This window comes from Mirounga leonina, unplaced genomic scaffold (assembly GCF_011800145.1).
Source record: "Mirounga leonina isolate KUSES-001 unplaced genomic scaffold, KU_Mleo_1.0 Mir_176, whole genome shotgun sequence".
NCBI lineage: Eukaryota > Metazoa > Chordata > Mammalia > Carnivora > Phocidae > Mirounga > Mirounga leonina.
This window is the reverse complement of record NW_023270454.1, coordinates 44,029,754-44,051,897: the sequence shown is the minus strand read 5'-3', so window position 1 is coordinate 44,051,897 and position 22,144 is coordinate 44,029,754. Positions and strand designations below refer to the sequence as shown.

General features: G+C 44.7%; 1 protein-coding gene across 2 annotated transcripts in view; it reads right to left on the bottom strand.

Moving 5' to 3' along the window:
- Positions 1-21,504, bottom strand: part of MAML3 (mastermind like transcriptional coactivator 3) — a 397,800-nt gene extending 376,296 nt beyond the window's left edge. For both annotated transcript variants that reach the window (XM_035023028.1, XM_035023029.1), the window contains exon 1: positions 20,178-21,504. In XM_035023028.1, coding sequence (XP_034878919.1) covers positions 20,178-20,648 — 471 coding nt within the window. In that variant the 5' untranslated portion in view covers positions 20,649-21,504. The remainder of the gene's footprint in view (positions 1-20,177) is intronic.
- Positions 21,505-22,144: the final 640 nt, after the last annotated feature.

Here is a 22,144-nt window from a genome sequence, read left to right as displayed (position 1 = left end):
GTGTCCTTACAAATCAACTGAATCAAACATGAGTTTTGTGGTCCTAAGAGATTAAGTGACTTGTTTAAGGTCACACCGTTTGTTGTGGCCAAGCCTGAACTGGTCTTTCATTTCCTGGTTTCCAATATAATGTCCTTTTTTTTTTTTTTTTTAAGATTTTATTTATTTATTTGACAGAGAGATAGAGAGCACAAGTAGGCAGAGTGGCAGGCAGAGGGAGAGGGAGAAGCAGGCTCTCTGCTGAGCAGGGAGCCGGACGTGGGGCTCGATCCCAGGACCCCGGGATCATGACCCGAGCTGAAGGCAGCCGCTTAACTGACTGAGCCACCCAGGCGCCCCTATATAATGTCCTTTTAATTAGACCAAACTGCATCCCAATCATGGGGGATGAGACCCAGAGACAGAAATGACTGTGAGCACATCTGTCATATTGATAATCAGAATGTGTGTCTGTGAAACACAGATTATATACCCATCCAGAGAAAGTCACTGGCCTGGCATTGATTTAGCCCAGGAAACCTACCGAATAGGCTGGGAGAGAAATGGGGCAAACCCCAAAGCAAGCAGGCATCCCCCGAAACCAGAGGCTGGCGTATTCACTTGTGCACCACGCCCAGAGAGCACATGGTAGAGCCTTCATCAGGGGAAGAATGGGATTCCCTAAGTAAGGGATTAAAGGGAGCAGATCCCTCAAGGGGTGGCCTCACTTCCGTCACAGAACCACAAGCTGCTTCTGCTCAAGAAGGATTTGGTGCGAAGGCAGAAGGCTGCTCAGAATTTGTGCAGAACCACAAAGATGCCTCAGTAGGTAACACGACAGGAAGGAGAGTCAGAATGAAATTTCCACAAGCCATCTCCAAGAAAAGTGGAGAAACCTTCCCTCTCACTATAAAAATCAATTATAGGTAATGAAGAGTCCACATCCAAATGTCCCCCAGCAGTCCGTGCCTTTATTTACTTCATTTGTTCCTTTCTTCTTCCTTTTAGCTCTCCTGTCTCACCCACCTCCATCAGTGGTGACAGGAGGGCCAGAGCATCCGCAGTCAGCCCACTGCCCCAGCACCAGGCCCGAGGCTGTGAAGCAGTGAAGGGGAAGATGCTTTGGATCACCCGTCTCTGGCTTCCTCTCAGAATGAGACATTCTGGGTATTCCCCACCCTCCTAAACTCACAGATGTTCTCTCCAATTTCCAGGCAAGCCATCAGAGATGCCATCATTCCCATCTGCTTCTCGTAATAAGAAACTAACATCCTTCTAAAGGCACAGTGGTCATGAGGCTGGGCAGCAATTGAGCAAACATGTTTGTTTACCATCAGGAGGTGCCAAGGTGGGGCCTCGACCAATATGACTGTCGATGCTCTCAGGCCTGTCCACAGCTCTGCAGCCTGCAGCTGACCTCTTGCTGGCACGCAAGCCTCCCTAATAACAAGCTTAGGAATGAGAATCGGAAGAGAGGCCTACACTCTGTGAATGTGTGTACCCCCATGCCCCTCTTTCCTCCAAGAATAGAGTTAATCAAGCACGAGGCTCAGGAAAAACTGAAGAAAGAGAAGTTCTTATTAATGTGTTGACACTTGCCACAAAGATTGGCCTATCTCAACAAGGCCCTTTACTTTCACATCTACCTGGTCTCTCGTCGGACAAAAAAAGGAAAAACAAAGACGACTTCCAGATAACTATGCTTCTCACAGCTGTGCAGTCAAGAGGGGGAAAAACACCTTTTATAACTTCCTCTGGTGTTTGCTGAAAACCCTGGACTTTGGGGAGGCTATTAGAAAAAGGTTAAATATGAGACTCGATAATGATATACCAAGGGACTCATGTCAGGGTTGTTTGAACACCACTCAGAAGCAATTGCTGTTGAGAGTTGGCGACCACTTTAAAGAGCTCTGGAAGAAGGCGAAGTCTGCAAGTAAATGCTCTGGGGTGCCCCTCGGAGGAGCATAAGACTCCTGATTTTGCACAAGCATCCGTGAAAACATTTATTCTCCATTCTTTAATCCAAAGATTACTAGGTATCCACATCTAGTAATTATTTCCTATAGGTGGCATATTTTCTTGTATTGTTCTTTATTTAATTTTATTTTTACGAAGACATGACTTCACATACACAATAGTACCCTCCTCCTTTTCTCTCAGTGTGATTAAGCTAGAGGGCCTCTGGTCTCCATGTTTAGACTTCCCTATTCATTTACTCTCAACAAATCTATCCGTCAAGTTAGTTAAGATTATTTTATCAATAAAGCGTTTTACTTCAAAGTCCTATTTGTGTAACTTAAGAATTAGTACGTAACTCTTTCCTGCCCCTAAAACTTGATCAGTCCCCCCACCTTATAAAATTTGTGATGTTACCCAAAGCACTTTGTGCTATCAATTACAGGGTTATGAACCACCAGCCACTGAAGATACCTGATTGGCTCCTCGTTCCCTGGTGCTTTATAATGATAACTAGACAGTATATAATTACATGGTCCCCAGAAGATACTTATAATTGAATCACAGGGCATTTTGTGAATGTTTGGGACAGTGATTAGAGGACCACAAAGTGATAGTATTTCTAACTCTCACCAGCTAGAATGTAAATGAAGCACCCTAAAATTCAATTATAAGAGTCCTTTAGGTATTAAATAATTATAATACAAATCACATTAGGGGGCAAGTTTTTTTTTTAATTGAACTGTCCCCATAACCCCTGAAGATCGTATTTCTTAATAGTTTGCACAACAATACAGCTGGATTTTCAGATTTATGGTTCTTCACCCGACTGAAAAAGCTGTACCCAAGGCAGAACATAGGTAAGAGTCTGTTCCTGCTTTTGCTTTGCCCTCCTTATTTGGTGACCTACTAAGTGAGTTGGGTCTCACTGTCGCCCCACTTCTCCCAGAAACATGCTGCATAATTAGAATATCTAATATTATGGTGCAAAAATAAAATAGCCCTAAAGATACTTACAAATCTAACAGAAACAAGGATACTTCATCTATGCAAACTTTCACCCATTCTGAACACCCAGGAATGTCTCATCTCTTCCCCTCACCTCTCCCCTTTCTCCAGCTTTCCCTCCTAGCTCTCTTCCCAATTCTCAACCATTCCTTCTGCCCTCAGTACCTGCCTTCCCTCAGGGCAGGTTGTGACAGTTGTAATAAAGCCTCCAGGAGTGACTGTAGTTGGTCCCTAGTGCTCTGGGCAAGGATACAAAAGCCTCAAATGTAGATCCATTTCTTAAAGGGAGAGAAGGTAAATATTGCTCTTCTCACTCAGGAAACTCTGGAAAGTAAAAACAGAAATACTTCTCCCCTGACTGATTTGTGTAAACACACTGTCAAGGGAAGGTTGAAAGGATGGTCAGTGAAGTTGCTTCTACAACCAACCCAGCAAGTAAAACAAGAAAACAGGGCCCTAATCATTCCTCTGGATGCTCTGAATCACATCCAGGGCACAGGCAGTAACTCTCCCAACCCCTGAATGCTACAGCAAGCACATATCCACTTACAGCAGATTGGTAACACATCTATTTTCCTCCACTTAAAAACATTTTTTCAAGGCCAGTGATCAAAACGTAAAACTAAGGCCTGGAGAAATATCCATTCCCCCAGCAGAGCTCCAGTGTGAAAATACAATCTCTGATTAGTGATTAGTAGAACATCACAAAAATAAATATACATATACATACATATGTATATTTTTCCAGTGGATTTGGCCTTGTAATGACATTTGCTCATGAGAAAAAGAAATTTACTCATCCCAACATCGCAACACTTCCTAAGTGTGTCCTGCAAAAAAAAAAAAGGTCCCATAGAGACCAAGAATACAGTGACATTTGGTGCTCTTCAAGCAGAGTACCAACACCATCGGTTCCCTCCTTCCAGCTCCTGAAATAAAAATATTCTCACGCACGGAGCACAATAGCGCAGGCTACAGCCCTTCCTCATGGAGTGTGATTCTCTCTGAGAATCGCCTTCTGCTATGTTTGCAGGAACCACTCTCCCAGGACTGTATAGCTCGTCTGGATCTTTCCTCACACCTCAAAGTCAAGAGCAAAGGAAGCAGAATGGATGACCATGACTACATAGAGGTTGAAGCCGTAAAGGACTCAGGATGATGGCGCCACTCTGGCCAACGTGGAGCGCCTTAACAGGGCAGCCAAGGAGACCCCTCCAGAGGAAAGTGGAGTTAATTAGTCTCTTTATGCACACGCACATGCCAGCTTCACACATTTAAAAAATAGACCCATGCTAAGCAAAGGGCCTATTTTAGCACGGTGTTGTAAAAACTAGATAGACGGGTACTCTCTCTCCTTTCTAGCAGTAACACTGGCCCTAACATACTCTCCGGCTTTTGCTATTCTAGCCCGAAGAATGAAGAGGTTAACGTGCAAAGTGCGTCTAAAAAGCACTAAAATAAAACACAACAATTTTCACTCTCACACAAAGAACTGAGCACCAGTGAATTAACGCATCTAAAATTAATTGGCATTCCTGTAGAAAATTTTCCTTTTGTAATGTAGCCACTGGGCTGCTATGGAAAAATATCCTAATTTATACTGGCTGAACAAATGATTTGATTAGTGACCAAAGTAAGGAGGCGTGAATGCTCCCCAAGCATGAGCCTTTCCGCATGGTCTGAGTCAGCCACCGTACAGTAAGGCTGGCATGGGGCCAAGAGCCCTCCTGCCAACGAGACTAGAAGTTTCTGAAGAGCTACCACAGACCCAATGCTGGGAGAGTCCCCCAAACAAAAGGCGGCCACCGAGTCCAACAACTGGCTTGCAATGGCACCATATGCTCCACAATATTGTCCTGCTGCAACACGGGGCCCTGTCTTCAGTGTTCCCGGGTGCTGCACAGCTGTCAGCCCATGAGCTGTTTTATCATTATTTTCACTGTTTTATTACTTTTCTGGGAATTCAAATCAGTGTAACCGCGTTTGATGCACTGGGTGAAAAATGGTGTCTCCCTCCCCCTCCTCTTTCAACCTAATGAATTGCCTTTTTTTCTTATCAAAGAGTAATGAGCACCAAACCACATAATATTTATTCATGGAACAAAAGACATAGGAATGGAGGGGGTGGGGGAAGCAGGAGCAGCTCCTGAGTGTGGAGAGCAAAAAAGCTGGACATTTTAAAGGAGCTCCTCACTGCGATTCCCAGTGACACTGGGTTCAATTTACAGGGAAATCCAAACCTTACAGCTCTCCCCATTCTTTCCCTTAGAGCCTTCCATCAAGCAAGACCCTAGTCAATGCTAAGAGACCTTGCTGCTGAGAGCTGACAGTAACCAAACATAACTCATCCTGTAGACTTGACAGTGAACTGTCTAAACCTTTTCTTTCTCGGTGGACCTCCCCTAAAAAGCCTTTTCTCTCTCTTATGAGCATTAAGCCACTATATCTCAGAACATTCAAGATAGATCCTTTTACCCCCTGTATCATCATGGCCTCCATTGTGGATGAGAGCCTGATCTGGCCCAGGGAAGAAGAGCCATTGAAATAATGGCACTATTGGAGCCTTGCTCACCTCAGATGACATGAATTTTACCCTCCTCCCTTTCGGTGTTAATCTCTCACACTCTGTCTTCAAGTTTTCTTTTTAATCCAGAAAACAGAAAATAATGTACAATAGTAGGAATAACTTAACCCAACCCATGGCTAATCTTCCTTATAGACATTGAGACAATTTAATTGTCCCCTTTACAAAGGATCCCCAAATTGGGAGGGGCAGGATGGACTGCTAAGTCAAGTTAATGCAAGTCATATTTCTTGAAGGCTTCCCTGAATACATGAGCCACCAAAGTGAAAGGAAAACTATTCTTTAAGGTAAGATAGCTATTAAACACAGGTTCCTCGAAAACAATCCACACTAACGCTAAGAAAGAGACTAAAGGTAAATGGCGTGCAAACCACACGAAATTTTAACACCACTGACTGAGCTGCTGTTTCTTCCTCCCATTTTATTACTCAGTCTTGAATTTTCCACTTAAAAACTCTACTTTGAGAATTAAAAAAAAAAAAAAGATTTGTTTAAACTATGAAACATATTTAAATTTTTAAAAATCACAAAATAACTCCTTTCTTCCTATACCCTGTGCCACCCAAATGGTTGTGAATTTTAACACTGCAGAATTTCTTATCTGGGTAATTTCCCTTAAGCCCAGAAATGCAATCCTTTTCTGAAGCAACCCTCTTGCCTCTTCCTCTTACAGTCTCATTTTTGTAAGTTTGTCAAAGCTAATTATCTCTCTCCTCAAATTTATGGCTCTTCAGTGTATCATAAACACATACATTATGAAAAGTTGAAGAAACAAGTGAAGTGTGCATTATACTGTGAAGGAAAAGACAGACATAAATAATTATTCAAAGTATCCACCCTTCGTTAATAAAGTAATGAGAATGGCATTAGAAAGTGTGGATGGAAATACCAAAACCAGCCAGTCCCCCTTTCCTCTCCCATATATGGTTGTCCCCACCCCCTGAGCCAATACCAGAAACTCCCACACCATCACTTTAGGTTAAAGAGGGAAGCAAAATTCTCAGGTTTGCAATCCTTTGACATTCCAGACCACAGATAAACATGAAGCCTACCAAACCAGTACCACAGACAACCTGTGCCTCCAAGGAGGGAACAAAGACACAAGACCCAATTCTCACAAGCACACACTGTCATTAAGCGCCCTTACTTGAAACTACTGTTCCATGTTTCTGAGTGTTCCAGTTCCAATCTGAGACCATAACTTAAAGTTAATAAAAGGCTCCTGAATGATTCATATCAATCCTTTCAACCTAAGAACAGGATCAAACACTGAAAAAGCAACAGCCCATTTGAATTTCAATAGCCTAAGGGCCAGATATCCCCCATCCTCAAAGCACCAGTTTATCCTACTTGGTCACCCTCAATGTTACCACTACATGTTCTTAGCTCGGTGTGGGCCCCAGACGTATTCCCCTCTAACACATACAACCTGCCAAAAATACTTTCTGAGTATGGTTATTTACTGTTAACAACAAACAAGTTCTTCAAATATTCCTTCAATAGCTTCTGAGAATTAAGCAGCACGAAATCCAAATCTAAAATCATTGTTTCCATACTTCAGTGAAGAAAATGAACGTGTTTTTTAAAAACCCAATAGCAGCTGCAAACCGTTTAGGAATTCCTAGTTAAACTGCAAAATACGCTTTCAACCATTTAGCCACAACAACATCTAAACTGAGAAAGTTGCTTCTTTATATAAACCACCTCTGTTTACCAAACCTCAGAGAACCTCCCGGTAAAGGGCCAGGGCAGGATGTAAGTGGCAAGGGAATGTTGCAATCCATGAGGTGCCGAAGTGCCGATGTGCACACTCCACTGTGAGGAAATACCTTAAGTGATTAAAGATAAACACCACCGGCATGCTTTGCAAAGGCATCCATTGCTATAGCCACACACTCTTCTCCTGGATGAACAGACGGTCGGGAGAGGATGGACTGAAATACCACAGTGGATTAGAACTGGGACAATGGGAGCCCGGAACAGAAGATGGGAACAGGCAAAGGGAATGTTTTACCCCCGCTGGGAACTCTGGCATTATTATCACTTAGACATTCTGAAGCTAAAACCCAAGAATAAACTATTACAAGAGTTTTATCTCTTTTCCTTTCCTGAGCATCCAGAAAATTTTGTTGAGCTTTGATGCGTCAAATTTCTTTGCATTAATGTGAATGTTGACCTCTAACACTCCTGTTTATGAATTTATATCCACAGTTATTGAACTCTCTTCAAAAAACAAATAAAACTCAAAAGGTCTGAAATACTTTTCTAAGATATGTTTAAAGAAAAAAAAACTCCACAATAAGGTAAGAATTGATTGTAGTCATTTCTTTCCTGTTACAAATCATCTCTGGACCCTTTCAACTGGAAATAAGAAAATGCTTTCCAAAGGAATTAGAAATCAGAAGTTTACTACAACATAGGTGTGATCTCAATAGCCTTTGGGAAACAGGTTTTATCTAATAATATAATCAGATAGCTATGAAATAACCAATATTCAAAACATATAACCATTTACTTGACTACAATCAATATAAAGGTAAATGTTATACTTCGTGCAAAATGCAAGGTAGTTGTTCACCTTGTGCATGGGTGAAAGTCATCCCTCAGAGAAAATGTTCTAGTGCTAGAAATGAAAGAAACAGATCCAGGAATATTCAGAAGCAAACACGAAAAAAGTACGATACTCCTCAGAGGGACTGAAGACTAGCAAAACTAAACCTGACTGTCGGCAGCAAAAATGAGAGGTTGAAATTTTATTGTCTGACCAGAACAGCAACAGTAAGGAACTTGTAGGTTTATCATATTGGATGGCCTGGTTAGAAGATTAGGAGCAAGGTTCCTATTTTACATACATTACTAACTCATGCGATTTAAGCTGTGGAAACAGAAGCTATCTAGCTGTCTTTAGGCTGAAGCACCCTTCCCTAAAGTCTGCACCGAGCACACGGGTGCATTAACTTCGCTGGCCACAAGTTTTGTGGGGGGGTTTTCTCACGAAGGTGCTAGGTGGCTCAGCTAAATGGCAGAAAATGGTTGCTGCTAATCAACATGTACGTCCTAACTTGAAACGGAATGCCTAGTTGATCAAATCACTTGGTAGAGAACGACCTATAAAGTTCAGGTCCCCAGTCACTTACATGCCTACCCTGGGTTTATTTCTGTGGTTCAGGTAATTGCCACCTACATCCGGCACAAGCTTCCAGGTCCTACCGCCCTGTGGCAAAGGTGAAACATGAGGTGGTGATAAAAAAAAAAAAAGGATAAGGAGGGACACACAGGCCAGAGGTATATGAGGCCAGGAGAGAGCAAAGCGGGGATCCTCATTATCAAGTAGCAGGACCAGCACCCTGCGAGAGACCACGTATCTTAATTTTGACTCCTGTTCAAACTGATCCTATAATCTAAAGGAAAGTCAAGTAGGTAAGGACTGTTCCTTGGCAGAGCATGGTTATTTCAAAAATCCAGCTATTCGCACAACCTTTTCAAGAAAGAACACTTCAGGCAGGTGAAGGCAGAATAACGTTATAGCCGAGAACCCAGATTCTGGAGCCAAACTGCTCCAGCTATATAAAAACACAGACTATACTTATTAGCCTCTCGGTGTAGGGCAGCCGCTCTGCCAGAGGTAAATCAAAATGACCAAGAACTCCAATCAAGGGCAGTCTTCAGACCATTTCAGCATACATGTATGATGAAAACTGATAGGACTTCTCACTGTCTAAACAAATGCTATAAGGTGACTGTCGAGGCAAGTCCATTTTGATGCATTTTCTACAGCTGGCCCGGTCAGCAGGTTGTTATTACCATGTTACACAGATGACTGGATTAGTCAGGGTAATTTAACCCGTAGGAAGTGGCAACTCACAGACCTTAGATTTTTATGACCACTCAAACCCGCTCCCATTGGTACCCCAGGTACTAGAGCACCAAGTGAAATACATTTTACAAATGAAGCCACACGGGTCGGTGAAACACAAAGCTCGGGAAAGGTAGAGAGAACTACAATCTCATTCAAGAAAGTGAATTTCCCACTTTCACAGCCTGAACAGGTACTGGTTAACTAGACTCCTACTAACTTCCTCTTCAGGACCAGATGAAAAGAAGGAAAGTCATTCCTATAAGATACGTTGCCAGATACACAACCTTTAAAAACTAACAATGTTCACCCTAGACTGCAAAGACCAGCACCAGTTACTAGAGTTGACACTTTTTTTTTGAAGCTGTATTTTTGAGGAAACACAATTATCATTTGCTCTAAAATAGGCTATAATAGGATTCAGGTGCTATATTAAACCATATTAGATTAAAAGGTTATTTTTGGTCAACCTTTTCTTTATACATTACATATATAGAAAGAAATCCAAATCTGTGCTACAGAAACGCTCACATATGTATAAGGAATATATGAATAAGGATGTTCATTGCTGTAACGTTTAATTGGCAGAAATTGAGAAACTATAAGAGTGTCTATCAATAGAGGATCATTTAATAAATTATGGAACATTTATATTATGGAATGCTATATAACAGTTAAAAAGAATGAACTGATATATATATATATATATATATATACACACATATATATGTAATGTTACATATATTTATATGTAATGACTTGGACAGATCTCCAAAACATATTATGTGGAAAAAGTATATCTCAGAACCATATGTACGATTCCATTTGTGTAGAAAAAAGCTAACATGTGATGATATACAATATATAGTATATATGTAAGTGAACAGAAGAAGGTCTGGAGAGAGATATTATAAACCATGGTCACTTCTGAGAAGGGGGTAACATGAAGGAGAAGAATTAAGTCACTTCTTAAACTACTTTCACTTAGCAATTTATTCAACACATATTTTGGGTTCTTCCTATGTACAGTAGGTCTTTTTCTAGTCATGATGATATGAAGATGAATAAAGAGACAAAATCTCTGTCCTCACTAACTGGTATTTTATTTCTATATTGTTGAAAAGTTTTATAATTTTAAAAAGATGTCATGAGGCACCTGGGTGGCACAGTCTGTTTAGTGCCTGACTTAGTTTCTGCTCAGGCCATGATCTCAGGGTCATGAGACCGAGCCCCGTGTCGGGCTCCACGCCTAGCTCAGAGTCTGCTTAAGATTCTCTCTCCCTCTGCCCTCCCCCTATGCACTCGCGTGCACGTGCGTGTGCTCTCTCTCAAATAAATAAACCTTAAAAAAAAAAAAAAGATGTCATAACCCCTTCTCCAACACTTAGCCAACTGAACAACTTTTGCTGAACATTTTCACTCATCAAGACAGCCCATTTCATCTTTGAACAGGTTTAATTTTGATATAATTGTGTTTTTTTAAATATTAAACCAGGGTACCTGGGTGGCTCAGTTGGTTGGGTGACTGCCTTCGGCTCAGGTCATGATCCTGGAGTCCCGGGATCGAGTCCCGCATCGGGCTCCCTGCTCAGCGGGGAGTCTGCTTCTCCCTCTGACCTCCCCTCTCTCATGCTCTCTCTCTCTCTCCCAAATAAATAAATAAAATCTTTAAAATATATATATATATTAAACCAAACCTGACTCCTAATAACCACCAACCACTGATCCTAACTTTATCCCCTTGAGGCCATAAAGAGCACATCTAATCCTTTCTTCACTTGACAGCCCTTCAAATATTTTAAGAAGGCAATCATACCCTCTAAATCAGACTAAACACTTCCAGGTCTTCCAACTGTTTTTCATATGACATGGTTTCAAGTCCTTGCACCTTCCTGCCTGCTTCTTTCTAAATGTTCTCTTCTTTGTCTAATTTCCTCTAAAAGCTTGATGTCAAGCCGTGATCATGGTGCTACAAGTGTCACCTAGTCAAAAAAAGGAAAGAAAGATGATCACCTGCCTCTTTTTTAACAACCTTAATCTTATTCCCCACCACACCAATAAATCCTCTCCCCACACAAAGAGGTTTCATTTGAAAAATAATGAAATACAGAAAACAATGCAAGAAAACCATAGCCACAGAAAGCTTGCAAGAAGATACAAAGCATTTAGCACTCTAGGATTTTCCTAAGCATTAGTTTATTAATGACTTCCATTAACGTGTTCTCATAAAACCACAAAACCATTTCAAACAGCTAATCCGAACCAGGAAACCATGTCCTGCAGTGTGCATCCAACGAGAGCAAGGATGCCCCTTTCACCAGGGTATCCCCAGTGCCTAGAAATCGTGTCGAAGATGTAGCAGTTGCTCAATACCTAGTCATTAGATGTTGGCTTATGCCTGAGTGAAACAAGCCTCCAATGACTCAACTTTTACGTCTGCACCCGCACAGGAGGCGAACAATTAAGTGACGTGCAAGTAACTCATAAAAATAGGCCTAGCATTAGCAGAGTGCCGTAAAGTCTTTGGGACTCTTACAAATATATATATATATTCATTCATTGGGGCCTAACAATCACTCTGTGAGGTACAAATAAATGATCACTGTTCCCCTTCTGCCAGGCAAGGAGATAAGAGGTGGACAGTCAGGAAGTGAAAAGTCGGATGGTCACGTGGCTGGAGCGGACATGCAGCACAGAGGCCCTTTAACTCCTTCCAAGGTACCCTCTGCCGCACCTCCTCCTTTCTCCACTCCTTAAGTAATAAGAGTGTTTTTGAAAAGCTGTGAATAAAGCCACACTGTATATTTTCGACATCCTAGGGGAGATCCTTATTTAAAGCAGGGTTTCTCAATAGCAGCAACACTGATATTTTGGACCAGGTACTGTGGGCACAGTGTAAGATACTTAGCTTCATTCCTGGCTTCTACACACTGGACCGCAGTAGCGTCCCTCCAGTGTGACAACCAAAAATGTCTCCCAACATTGCCAAATGTTCCCAGGGAGGGGAAGGGAGCAAAATCTCCACCGATTTAAAAATCACTGACTTAAAGGAATCCTATAAGTAGTAAATCTATCCAATGGCAGCAGTAATCATTTAAGAAAGCATGAAAATATTTTAGGAACGTGATTTTTTCCATATACAAACAATATTGCCATTGGCTCTTGAAAACATATATATTTGAGTTTTTGTAAGGTCTGAAGGTTCAGAATAGACTAAAAGCACGCTTCACCTCTGTAAGCTCCCAAGACACCAGGACACTGTCTGCTTACCACAAATGAGCAAAACCGATCATCTCTCGTGTCTCCCCCTTGCCATCCATCCCAGGTGATGCCTCCAAAATCTTCATCCCCTTTTGCCTCAGTTCCTTAAAGCCCTTTCCTGGGAACCAATCCCTTTAGATTCACTCTCAATCACTGAGCTGCTTTCAGCATCTAACAAACAATCAAAGAAAAGAAAAATAACCAACCACTGTGAGAATAAAGGGCACTGGCAGAGCTTGTCTCTTAGAGCCGTGCAATCCTTTTGAGTCAGGGTTACAACCCAGGTTGAATCCGCACAAACAGACTCACAGCACTTCAGCCTTTTCCTTTGAAGGGAAAGGAGCCTCTGTCCAGATATAAGTTTTCTGGAGGTGTTGAAAGATATTGTGAGAGGGGAGAAGAGATATACAGTAATGTATCCTAACAACGTCTTCACATGCACACATAATCGCCTATATAGTTGAGGGCTGAAGGGTCCACAACATGAAACATTACACAACCAGATTCTACCCAACAGGGTGGAGATTTAAAGAATTAGAGAGGAAATTCTGGAGGCTGTTAGTTAAAAAATTAAATATTTCACTCCAGTTTTGTACAGTGGTTAAGCCATTCATTGCTAAGGAGGATGAATGTTCGTTATTTGTATTTTAAAAGATCCTACTTTAGTATAAAGGTCATTCCAACCAATGGGAGGCCCAATATAATTAAAAAGAAGTGTCTAAATTCTTCTTCTTTTTTTTTTTTAAGATTTTATTTATTTATTTGACAGAGAGAGACACAGTGAGAGGGAACACAAGCAGGGGGAGTGGGAGAGGGAGAAGCAGGCTTCCCGCCGAGCAGGGAGCCCAATGCGGGGCTCGATCCCAGGGCCCTGGGACCACGACCTGAGCCCCTGAGCCGAAGGCAGATGCTTAACGACTGAGCCTCCCAGGCGCCCCGTGTCTAAATTATTCTTAAGGAATCACTTTCCTTTTGTCAGAGTAAGTACTGCAAGCCTTTTGAGATTTTTATTAAATTCCCCCAAGAATAGTACACACAGCTTGCCTTAAAAAAACCTGAACCATAGCAGTAACTTCCTTTTTCTATGCACGTGTTATGTGGCCCTAAGGGAATGCTGTGCTTCTTTCCCAAATGGACTTGCTTATCCACAACTCAAAAGCTCCTCAACCTTTTAACAGATGGACCAGGTAGACTTAAGCGGGAGGGGGGGGGGGGGGGGGGAGTTGTGTCCCTTCTCTGATCCATTAAATGGAACTATGATCTTTAAGTATTTATTATACAGCAAGCTCTCAACTCCATCCTCTAAGTAATTTCATCCAACCTTATTTGTTTAGTTCTTTAAGTTTTCCTAGGTTTAAACAAGAGTTTTTTGTTTTGTTTTGCTTTTAAGTTAGGAGAATTAATCAGTTCTCAGTGATAGCTGATTTTCCAGAAGCTACATTGCCAACTCACAAACATGAATAATGAATTTTTGGAATGTGTCTGTCTGAAAAGCATGCTGTATTTTTAATGAAATTTAATTTGGGGGATCCTATAACTTTGGAGCAGTCATCTGTAAATCAGCTTTGTTAAAACAAACAAACAGAAACCACTGTCAACTTAGTTTCAAACAACAGGAAAGTAAAGCATATTATTTTACTTAAAATGTCAGGAGAAGGGGACATAACTCAGCCCGAAGCTGTTGAGAAGTCACTGGCATCAACCCTAATGCTGACTGAAAAACAAACAAACAAATAAAAACTGGTTATCCCCCTTAAACCTCGCTAGAATAATACTGAAACACCTACAAAGTATATACTCAGTCTTGGATGCAAGAGTGTGATTTAGCATTTTAACTTCTATGAAGCATTATGACCTATATACCAATACTGCTGAACGAATGAACTGAAATTTTAAAATTCAGTCTATTCTCTATTATTTGTGCTAAGGAAGAGTAAATGGTATACAAAATCAAATCCATAATTAATCCAAAATAATTGGCATCCTCCCCAATAGTTTCAATAGTTATGAGAGGAGGAAGCCCTGAAATTAAATTTCTCTTCTTATTGCTTCTTCCCACTCTTTGGTAAAGGTGCTAAAGGTCATTGAAAAGACCAAAAGGTTGGCAGCAGGAGGGGAAGAAAAAACAAAGCAAGCAGCTACAGGGTCTGAAAACTGGATAAACAACCTCTGATTAATAGAGTGAAAAAATGCAAAGCTATTTGGGAGAGTTAAAAGGCAGATATTATAAAAATCATGGGATTGAGTTTTAAATATGTTCTTTATGAGATTTTGATGTCTGGTTGATTTCACAGTTCTCTATAATGAGTAACGTGGAAAAGATGACAGAATTTAGCCATCTTAAGCTCAAGAACACAGTACAGAACTGTTAATTAACAAACACAGAGCACTAATCACAAATAAAATTCCATGCTATTAAATAATATATAAGTACTTCAAATGTGTCCAAGAATTACTATGTGATGTGCAAAATGGTTTATTATACTGGATTCCTTGTACGGCAGTACCACTAAGATGAGAAAGAGGGAGAGATACCCCCCTATGTCAACCAATGGAAGAGCTCCGTCAGGAAACCTCTTTAATAACAGTTCGCTATTGGTCTCAGATATTTATGTAATGACTCTATATAACTCTATTTTAATGTTTAAAATTCTCATCTTTCTTCTTACAGAAATGTCAGTAAACCATATACCTGGACTGTTTATTTTCCTCATTTCAGGTAACACAAACCTACAAAGATTCTAAAACTTGCCCTTATAATTCTAATGAGTCAGGATGGAAAGTATCAAATATACCACCTGCCTGAAAACTCAGCTTTCCCTGGGAAGGAACTCAGCCCGGAGAGCATTTTGTAGATTATGATTAATCATTAACTAAATGTGCTTCTACGTTTCTGATCTCTAGCTGCCCAGTACTAAATAAAATGCACCACCACGAAAGAACATAAATAATATAATTAGATATGTATTGGAGCTTTAAAAAAAAATGTTTCTTAAGAATTAAAAGACAACACTTGTGAAGCACAGGGCAATGAAATTCCAGAAAGTTTTTCACAAACTTAAGGCACACCCTGTGTGGGCTATGGAAAGCTTTTCAAGAAGCAACTGTCAATCCTATCACCCAGGATAGCAGAACAGGATAAGCCAATGAAAACGTTCCTATGAAAGATTTAGAAATGGTTTGACATTACAAGCCTGCCAAAAAACCTGGATACAGAGCCAGTAATCTACCTTCAACAGGATAAGAAATGGGAAACCAGATTCATTTATAAGGAGGTTTAGCACTGGACTAATATGTTGACATTTCCTGGATCTGTTCCAGGAATGGATGAGAAAATTCTGGATAGGTTGCTGTTTTCTCCAATACTCAGTAATTAATAAGTTTATTATCAATTGAATTTTATGTGATAAACTCTTCAGAGCAAGAACCACACAGATTTACGCAGTCTGTAAACTCCGTAAAAATTAAGCACACTTTGAAAGTTATAATGGCACTAACAGAGTGAAAAAGTCATGAAAACACAGGACTGAACCAGGTCAAGTAAGGCTACCACCATTTTGAAATTCTGAAGACTGCACTGTCATGCTTTTTGGTGTGCCTGAATGATTACACCTCTGTCAAGTCAATCTATCTTTGACTTGAAAATGAATGTGTCAATTGGAGTTTACCTTAGAATTTTAACCAGGCCTTCAGTTCCATGTACAGAGAACGAACAATGTCTCTTGTTACCACAAATAATTAAAACTATTTTAGGAAAAGACACCTTTTTACCTGAGACTCTTTAATAAGTGAAATCAATAGTTCTCACCAACAACTCTTTGAGGGACAATCCCTTCTATACAAACAAAGTGCAAGTGTGTTGGGCGGAATGGGTAAATGTCATTTGACTGACTACATGTCCAGAAATTACCTTTCCCCTGAGATACTGCAGCTTCAAACAGAGGCCTTTTTGAGCTCCCTGGTCTCTTAACAGGCAGAGCTATTAGAAATACACACAAAACCTAGGCTCCTTCTAGAAGCCTGGAACCAAGGAAGATTTCTATTTCACTTCACCCATCCTGCTTTTTGTTTGCTTGTTTATTTTTTTGTTTTCATGCCTGTGCTTAAAAATGTATAAGATAAGAAAACAAATCAAAAGAGGTAAAGAACTGATTAGACTGCCTCCTTAAACCAAACCAGGCAAAAAGAGAACTAATCGGTATTTAGTACTTTGGACATATTGGCCCTAAGAAGGTCAACAATAGCAATAAAACAGAAAAGAATCCTATTCATCTTTATTTTTATCATCACCATTATTATTATTTGGCTCTGCTTGATTATTGCTTTTCTTTGGGGTCTTCCAGATAGACAGCCCAATCTGAGAACTAAATGTAGTTGCTCTGTGCCCCACCAGAGCCCAACTATAATCCAGCCGCCAAGTCAAGAAAATGAAAATTCAACATTTTTTTGGCAACCTCTGCTTCCAAAATTTTATCTCATACATAGACTAAGTTAAAGTACTCTTTCATTTCAAGGGCCAATGTGAATTTTTAAACTAATTATTTTTAAAGAAAAAATAGCTTATCAAGAATGATGTTATTTTCTTTCCTTTTTGTGGTACATAGAATGTACATGCAACTCTTCCTTTTTTTTTACATGCAACTCTTTGCTTAAGAATTAAGGCTGTTTATTTTCATTACACTCATCACACATACTTCCCACTGATATCAATGGGAGATGTATATGTGAAAAACAGCTGAAGCTAGAATATACTGTTCCGTACATAGCCTTGGCATTTACGTCAATCTAATCAATGGGCTAAATTGTCACAAAATTGACAGACAAATGCTATTTTTCAGGCAATCATTTTTCAAGTCTGTTAACTTGCTAAGCTGGGATTCACTATATTTACAGCTTATGTCTCCTCCATTCAAGTAAGCATTGTCTTTGCATTTTCAAAAGTAAGCTCTGGCTTGAGCTTGCTACCTCCTTCCAGGTAACGTCAGGATCTTCGACTTCCTTCCACCTGCGGGTGTGTTATAACCCGGGCGCGCACACCCCGAGTGCTCCCTCTCCCCCTCCGCAGGCCCACAGGGCAGCCTCAGAGAACCTAACCCAAACATGAAAACTTTCTGGCCGCTAACTCTACTGCTCTCGCCTGCGATCAAAAGCGACCGGGCACCGGGGAGGGTACTGGCTTTTGTTCCAGCGTTGCCCAGCTGGCGAGGTAACGCCACCGCAGTCCTCCATCCCGAAAGGTCGGGAGAAATTGCGTGGTGCTGAGATTTTGGAGCCTCACGGAAGAAAGGAAAAAAAAAAGCCTATTTTTACGCAATTCGTGCGTGTGGGGTGTACAAACACATGAAAAGAGGGGGTGGAGCAGGCAGGCATGAAACTGCCAGCGCCTTTCAAATTCTACTTCAGTCCTGGGTTCACAAAGTGAGTCTCCCCATATGTGGAAGGGCGCGAGGGGGCGGGGAGAGGGAGACCACGCGGACTGGGAGAGAAATAGGTAGGAGAAGGGCCAGCGAGATACGGTCGAGATGCAGGTCCGGCCCCGCCTCCGGGTGCAATCAGAAAAGCTACAGTGTGTCAGTGGCTTTCGGCTTCCTGTTTGTAAAGCCAGAACCTCCCTCCCGGACTCCGGTGACAGGCGTTCTTCCTCTAAACAGAGTCCGCCTCTTCTTCACGCTCGGGGCAGGATCGGGGGCTGGGGAGTGTGGGGCGCGCGGGGCGCGGGCGGCCCGGGCGGAGGAGGCAGGACCGCGGGGCGCAGCGCCCCTCCCAGCCGGGCGGCCTCGGGGGCAGAGCCGGGCCGCCAGGCGGACAAAGCGCCTCCCGCTCCCTCCCCGCGACGGCCACGCACCGAGAGGGAGGGGGAAGGCGGGCCAGAGGGATGTAGGAGGAGGAAGAGGAGGGGGAGGAGGGAAGGTGCAGCCGGCGGGACTGGGCAGGATCGCGCCGAGGAGGGTGGGGAGGAGGAGGGGCCGGGCGGCCTCGGAGAACGGGGAGGAGGGAAGGATTCCTGAAGCCCAAGATAAACAAATTGTTCCTCTTCACGTGCGGGGTGGGGGGAGGTGGAGAGGGTGGGGAGCGAGCGCTGCGGCCTCTCCTCTTCCCCTCCCCCTAGCCGGCTCTTTGTCACGGAGCGCCGGCCAGAGTGCCGGGCGAAAGCCCGCGGCCGCACTGGCACCACCCTCGGCGCCGAGGACTCCCAGACCCGGGATGTGCGCGAGGTATAAAGCGCAGACTGAGGGGGCCGCCCGCGCCGGGCGCTGCGCGGCCGATCGAGGGGCGGCCGGCAAAGCAAAGGGGAGACCGCGCGCGGCCGGGCCGTGCTCCTGGATTCCCACAGCCCGGCCCACGCCGCACACACGCGCAGCCCTAAGCCAGGAGGCGCGGTGGGGGAGGGGGGCTGCAGACACCTTTCCCAAGCTTCCGGCCTCCCCCCCACCCCCACCCAGAAAGGAAAGCAAAAGAACCGGAGAGAGGAGATAAGAGAAAGGATTCTACCCTCAGGGTTAGGGGGTGGGAACTGCCCCTTCCTCCGCGAGAAGTTAAGCCATTGGCTGCTCATCTACCTCGAACCCACCCACCCAGCCATTTAAGCCTCTTTCACCTCCCTGCTACCTTCCACTCCTCCGGGCTTATTAGACCAGCTTGGAAAGTTGGCGGGGAGCGGGGTGGAGGCTGAAGCCGGCTCGGTGCAAGCAAGTTTAATGGGAGGAGGAGAATTCCCAGCGGAGTTGCGTGGTCGGGACCCTGGCTGCAGGCCGGGGGCCTAGCTCTCCCTTGCTAACACCCGCCAGGCCGCTCCCCCCTGGACCCTCCCGGCCGCTCCACCTGCCGGGCCAGCCTCGGGGCTCTAGCGGCGAGAGAGCGCACCCGCGCCCCGCATCCGCGCGCGCTCCCGCGAACGCGCGCGCGCAGCCACCCTCGCTCGCTTCTCACCCACTTCAAAGTTCATTCACAAAACTCTCAGACTTTCTCAGCCCAAAGGGGGTGAGCTAGGGAGAGGAGGCGAGAACCTCTCCCTTCTCCCCCCCCCCCCCAGGGGTGGAGGGCCTGGTGCCCGCCCAGAATCTGCGACAGCATCAATTTCTCCCTGCACCCGGCGGATGTGCTGAGAGGGGTGGGCGAAGGGGGACGGGTCTGGAAAGGCGAAGCGGCACGGCAAGGGGTGGGGTGGGGAGTCGTGAAGAGGAGGAGCGAGGTTTCAACTCTGGGTTCACTCTCTTTCAAATCCGTATCTAAGAAAGGGAGAGGGGGGGAAAACTTTTCCAGTGCCTCACTCCGGCTCTCCTCCAGGCTCCCTCCGCCCCTCGCAGTCGTGACTGGCTTCTCCCCTCTCGCCCCCTCTTCCCCAAATCTGACAACCCTGACAGATTAACAGGTAGCGACGACGGCAGCTTTTCCCTCAGAAAAGTTGATGTTAACCCTTCGGCTTCAGCCCATCTCGCCACCGTGCAAATCAGACACCCGTTCCCCCCATATAAGAAGCTCCACGCCCCCCCCCACGCGCGCGCCCCACGCCTGCTGCCAGTGCGCCCTCACCATGATCAGCGTGTGGTTCCTCTGCTCCGCCGAGGCAGCCTCCGCATCTTGCTGGGGTTTGCTCTGGTGCTGCTGCTTGCCCGTGCCGGCGCCCGATTTCTTGGCCCTCTGCTCCAGGGTCCGCTGGTAGAGGCTCACGGTGTCCCGGCGCTCCAGCTCCAGCTGCTCCACCTGAGCCTGCTGATACCTGTTCTCGCAGTTGACGTGGTGCCGCCGGCAGCCCTCGATGCGCTGGCGGAGCCGCTCCACCACGGTGCTGTGCTTGGGGACCGCCGCTGAGCCGCCGCCGGGGCCCCCGGAGCCGCCGCCGCCGCAGCCGGCAGCGGGGTGATTGCTACTCGGAGCAGCGGGAGTACTATTGGGAGTATTATTCACACCGATCCCGGCCCCGCCGAGGCTGCTGTTCAGGCTACTGTTGATGCAAATACTACTGCCATTCGCGGCAGCAGCGGGGGCTGCGAAATCCCCCATCCTGCTCCCCGGGCACACTATTTTGGAAGAACTTTTTTTTTATCCACCCCCCTATCAGCCTCCTCCTTGGGTCCAAGAATTAAAATAGTTTAAGTGGAACGCGGGGGAGACGCAAGCACATGGATGGAAACAGCGATCCCGACGGGGCGAAAAAAAGGGGGAGAGATTTTGGGGTGGGTTTTTTTTGTTTCCTTTTTTTAAACTGTAAAGCTCGAGGGGAAAAAAGGGGGGGGTGTTATCAGAATACCATCAGACACCTATCAACAAAAAGAATCACAACAAACTGAGCCAGCAGCAAATCGGGTTGCAACTCAAGGGGAGATCCGCTCCTCTCCTGCCTTCTTTTTATAATCCATTATTTTCTAATAAATTCCAGGAGATTTCCGGTGGTTGGCAAGCATTTTCTCCCTACGTACCGAAAAATACACCCCATGTACACACACAAGCATATGCCTCCAGTGCGGACACGCGCGACACACACTCACTCCACACCGCATCGGAAAACGGCAAGCTTGCTTATTGCATTTTCCTTCCACAAAAAAGTTTTGGTGTTTATGCCGCCCCGTGTTCTCAAAGTACTTTGGCTGCTCAGTTGCATTTCACAGGAACCTAGATATCGAATCCTCGGGCTGGGGGAAGTAAACACATGGACAGTCCGAGGCGACTGCAAAAGTAGATCGGTGAAGTCCTTTGCAAAACGCCGCGCGGAGAGCAGCCCCTAACGCTCGGCTGGGCTGCCGCTGCCGCCGCTGCTCCTGCCACCATCACAATGATCAACTGCTCGCCGCCGCCGCCGCCGCCGCCGCCGCCGCCGCCACCTCCTCCTCCTCCTCTCGCTCCTCCACCTCCTCCTCCTCCTCCATGCCAGCGGAGTGATATCAGGACGCGCGAGCTCAGTAAACACGGCAGCGGCGGCGGCTGGAGGCCGTGAGACAAGCCGGGGGACACGGCGCAAAACCCGGCCCGGACTCTCACCCGGCAGGAGCGGGCGCGCACGCACCGGCACCCGGCTCCCGCCTCCCTCGCCTCGCCCTCCCCGCCCCTCCACGCCCCCAACCTCACTACTACCCTGACTGGATGCCGAGCTGCCAGAAAAGAGAAAAAGATTCTGGGGGATCTCGGGAATTAATCAACTTTTGACCTGTGTGTGTGTGTGTGTGTGTCTCTGTGTTGTGTGTGTGTGTCTGTGTCTGTGTCTGTGTGTGTCAGTGTGCGCGCGCGAGCGTGTGTGTGTGAGCGCGCGCGCGCGCGAAGATGGCCGCGTGAACGCGCCTGGCTGGATTTCCTTATTCCAAGCGAGGTATCATGCAAGCCCAAGTTCTTGTTATACATTTATGCATTATATTGCAGAACTGTGCATGACCAGGCAGAAACACTGAAGCTTCACAGCAGTTGTCTGTCATCTTTACCCATGTGGAAAGAAAAAGACAAATGAGTGACTCGTTTTTAAAACCCAGGTAATAAGTCCTTGCTAGTAATAACCCTGCTTACGGACA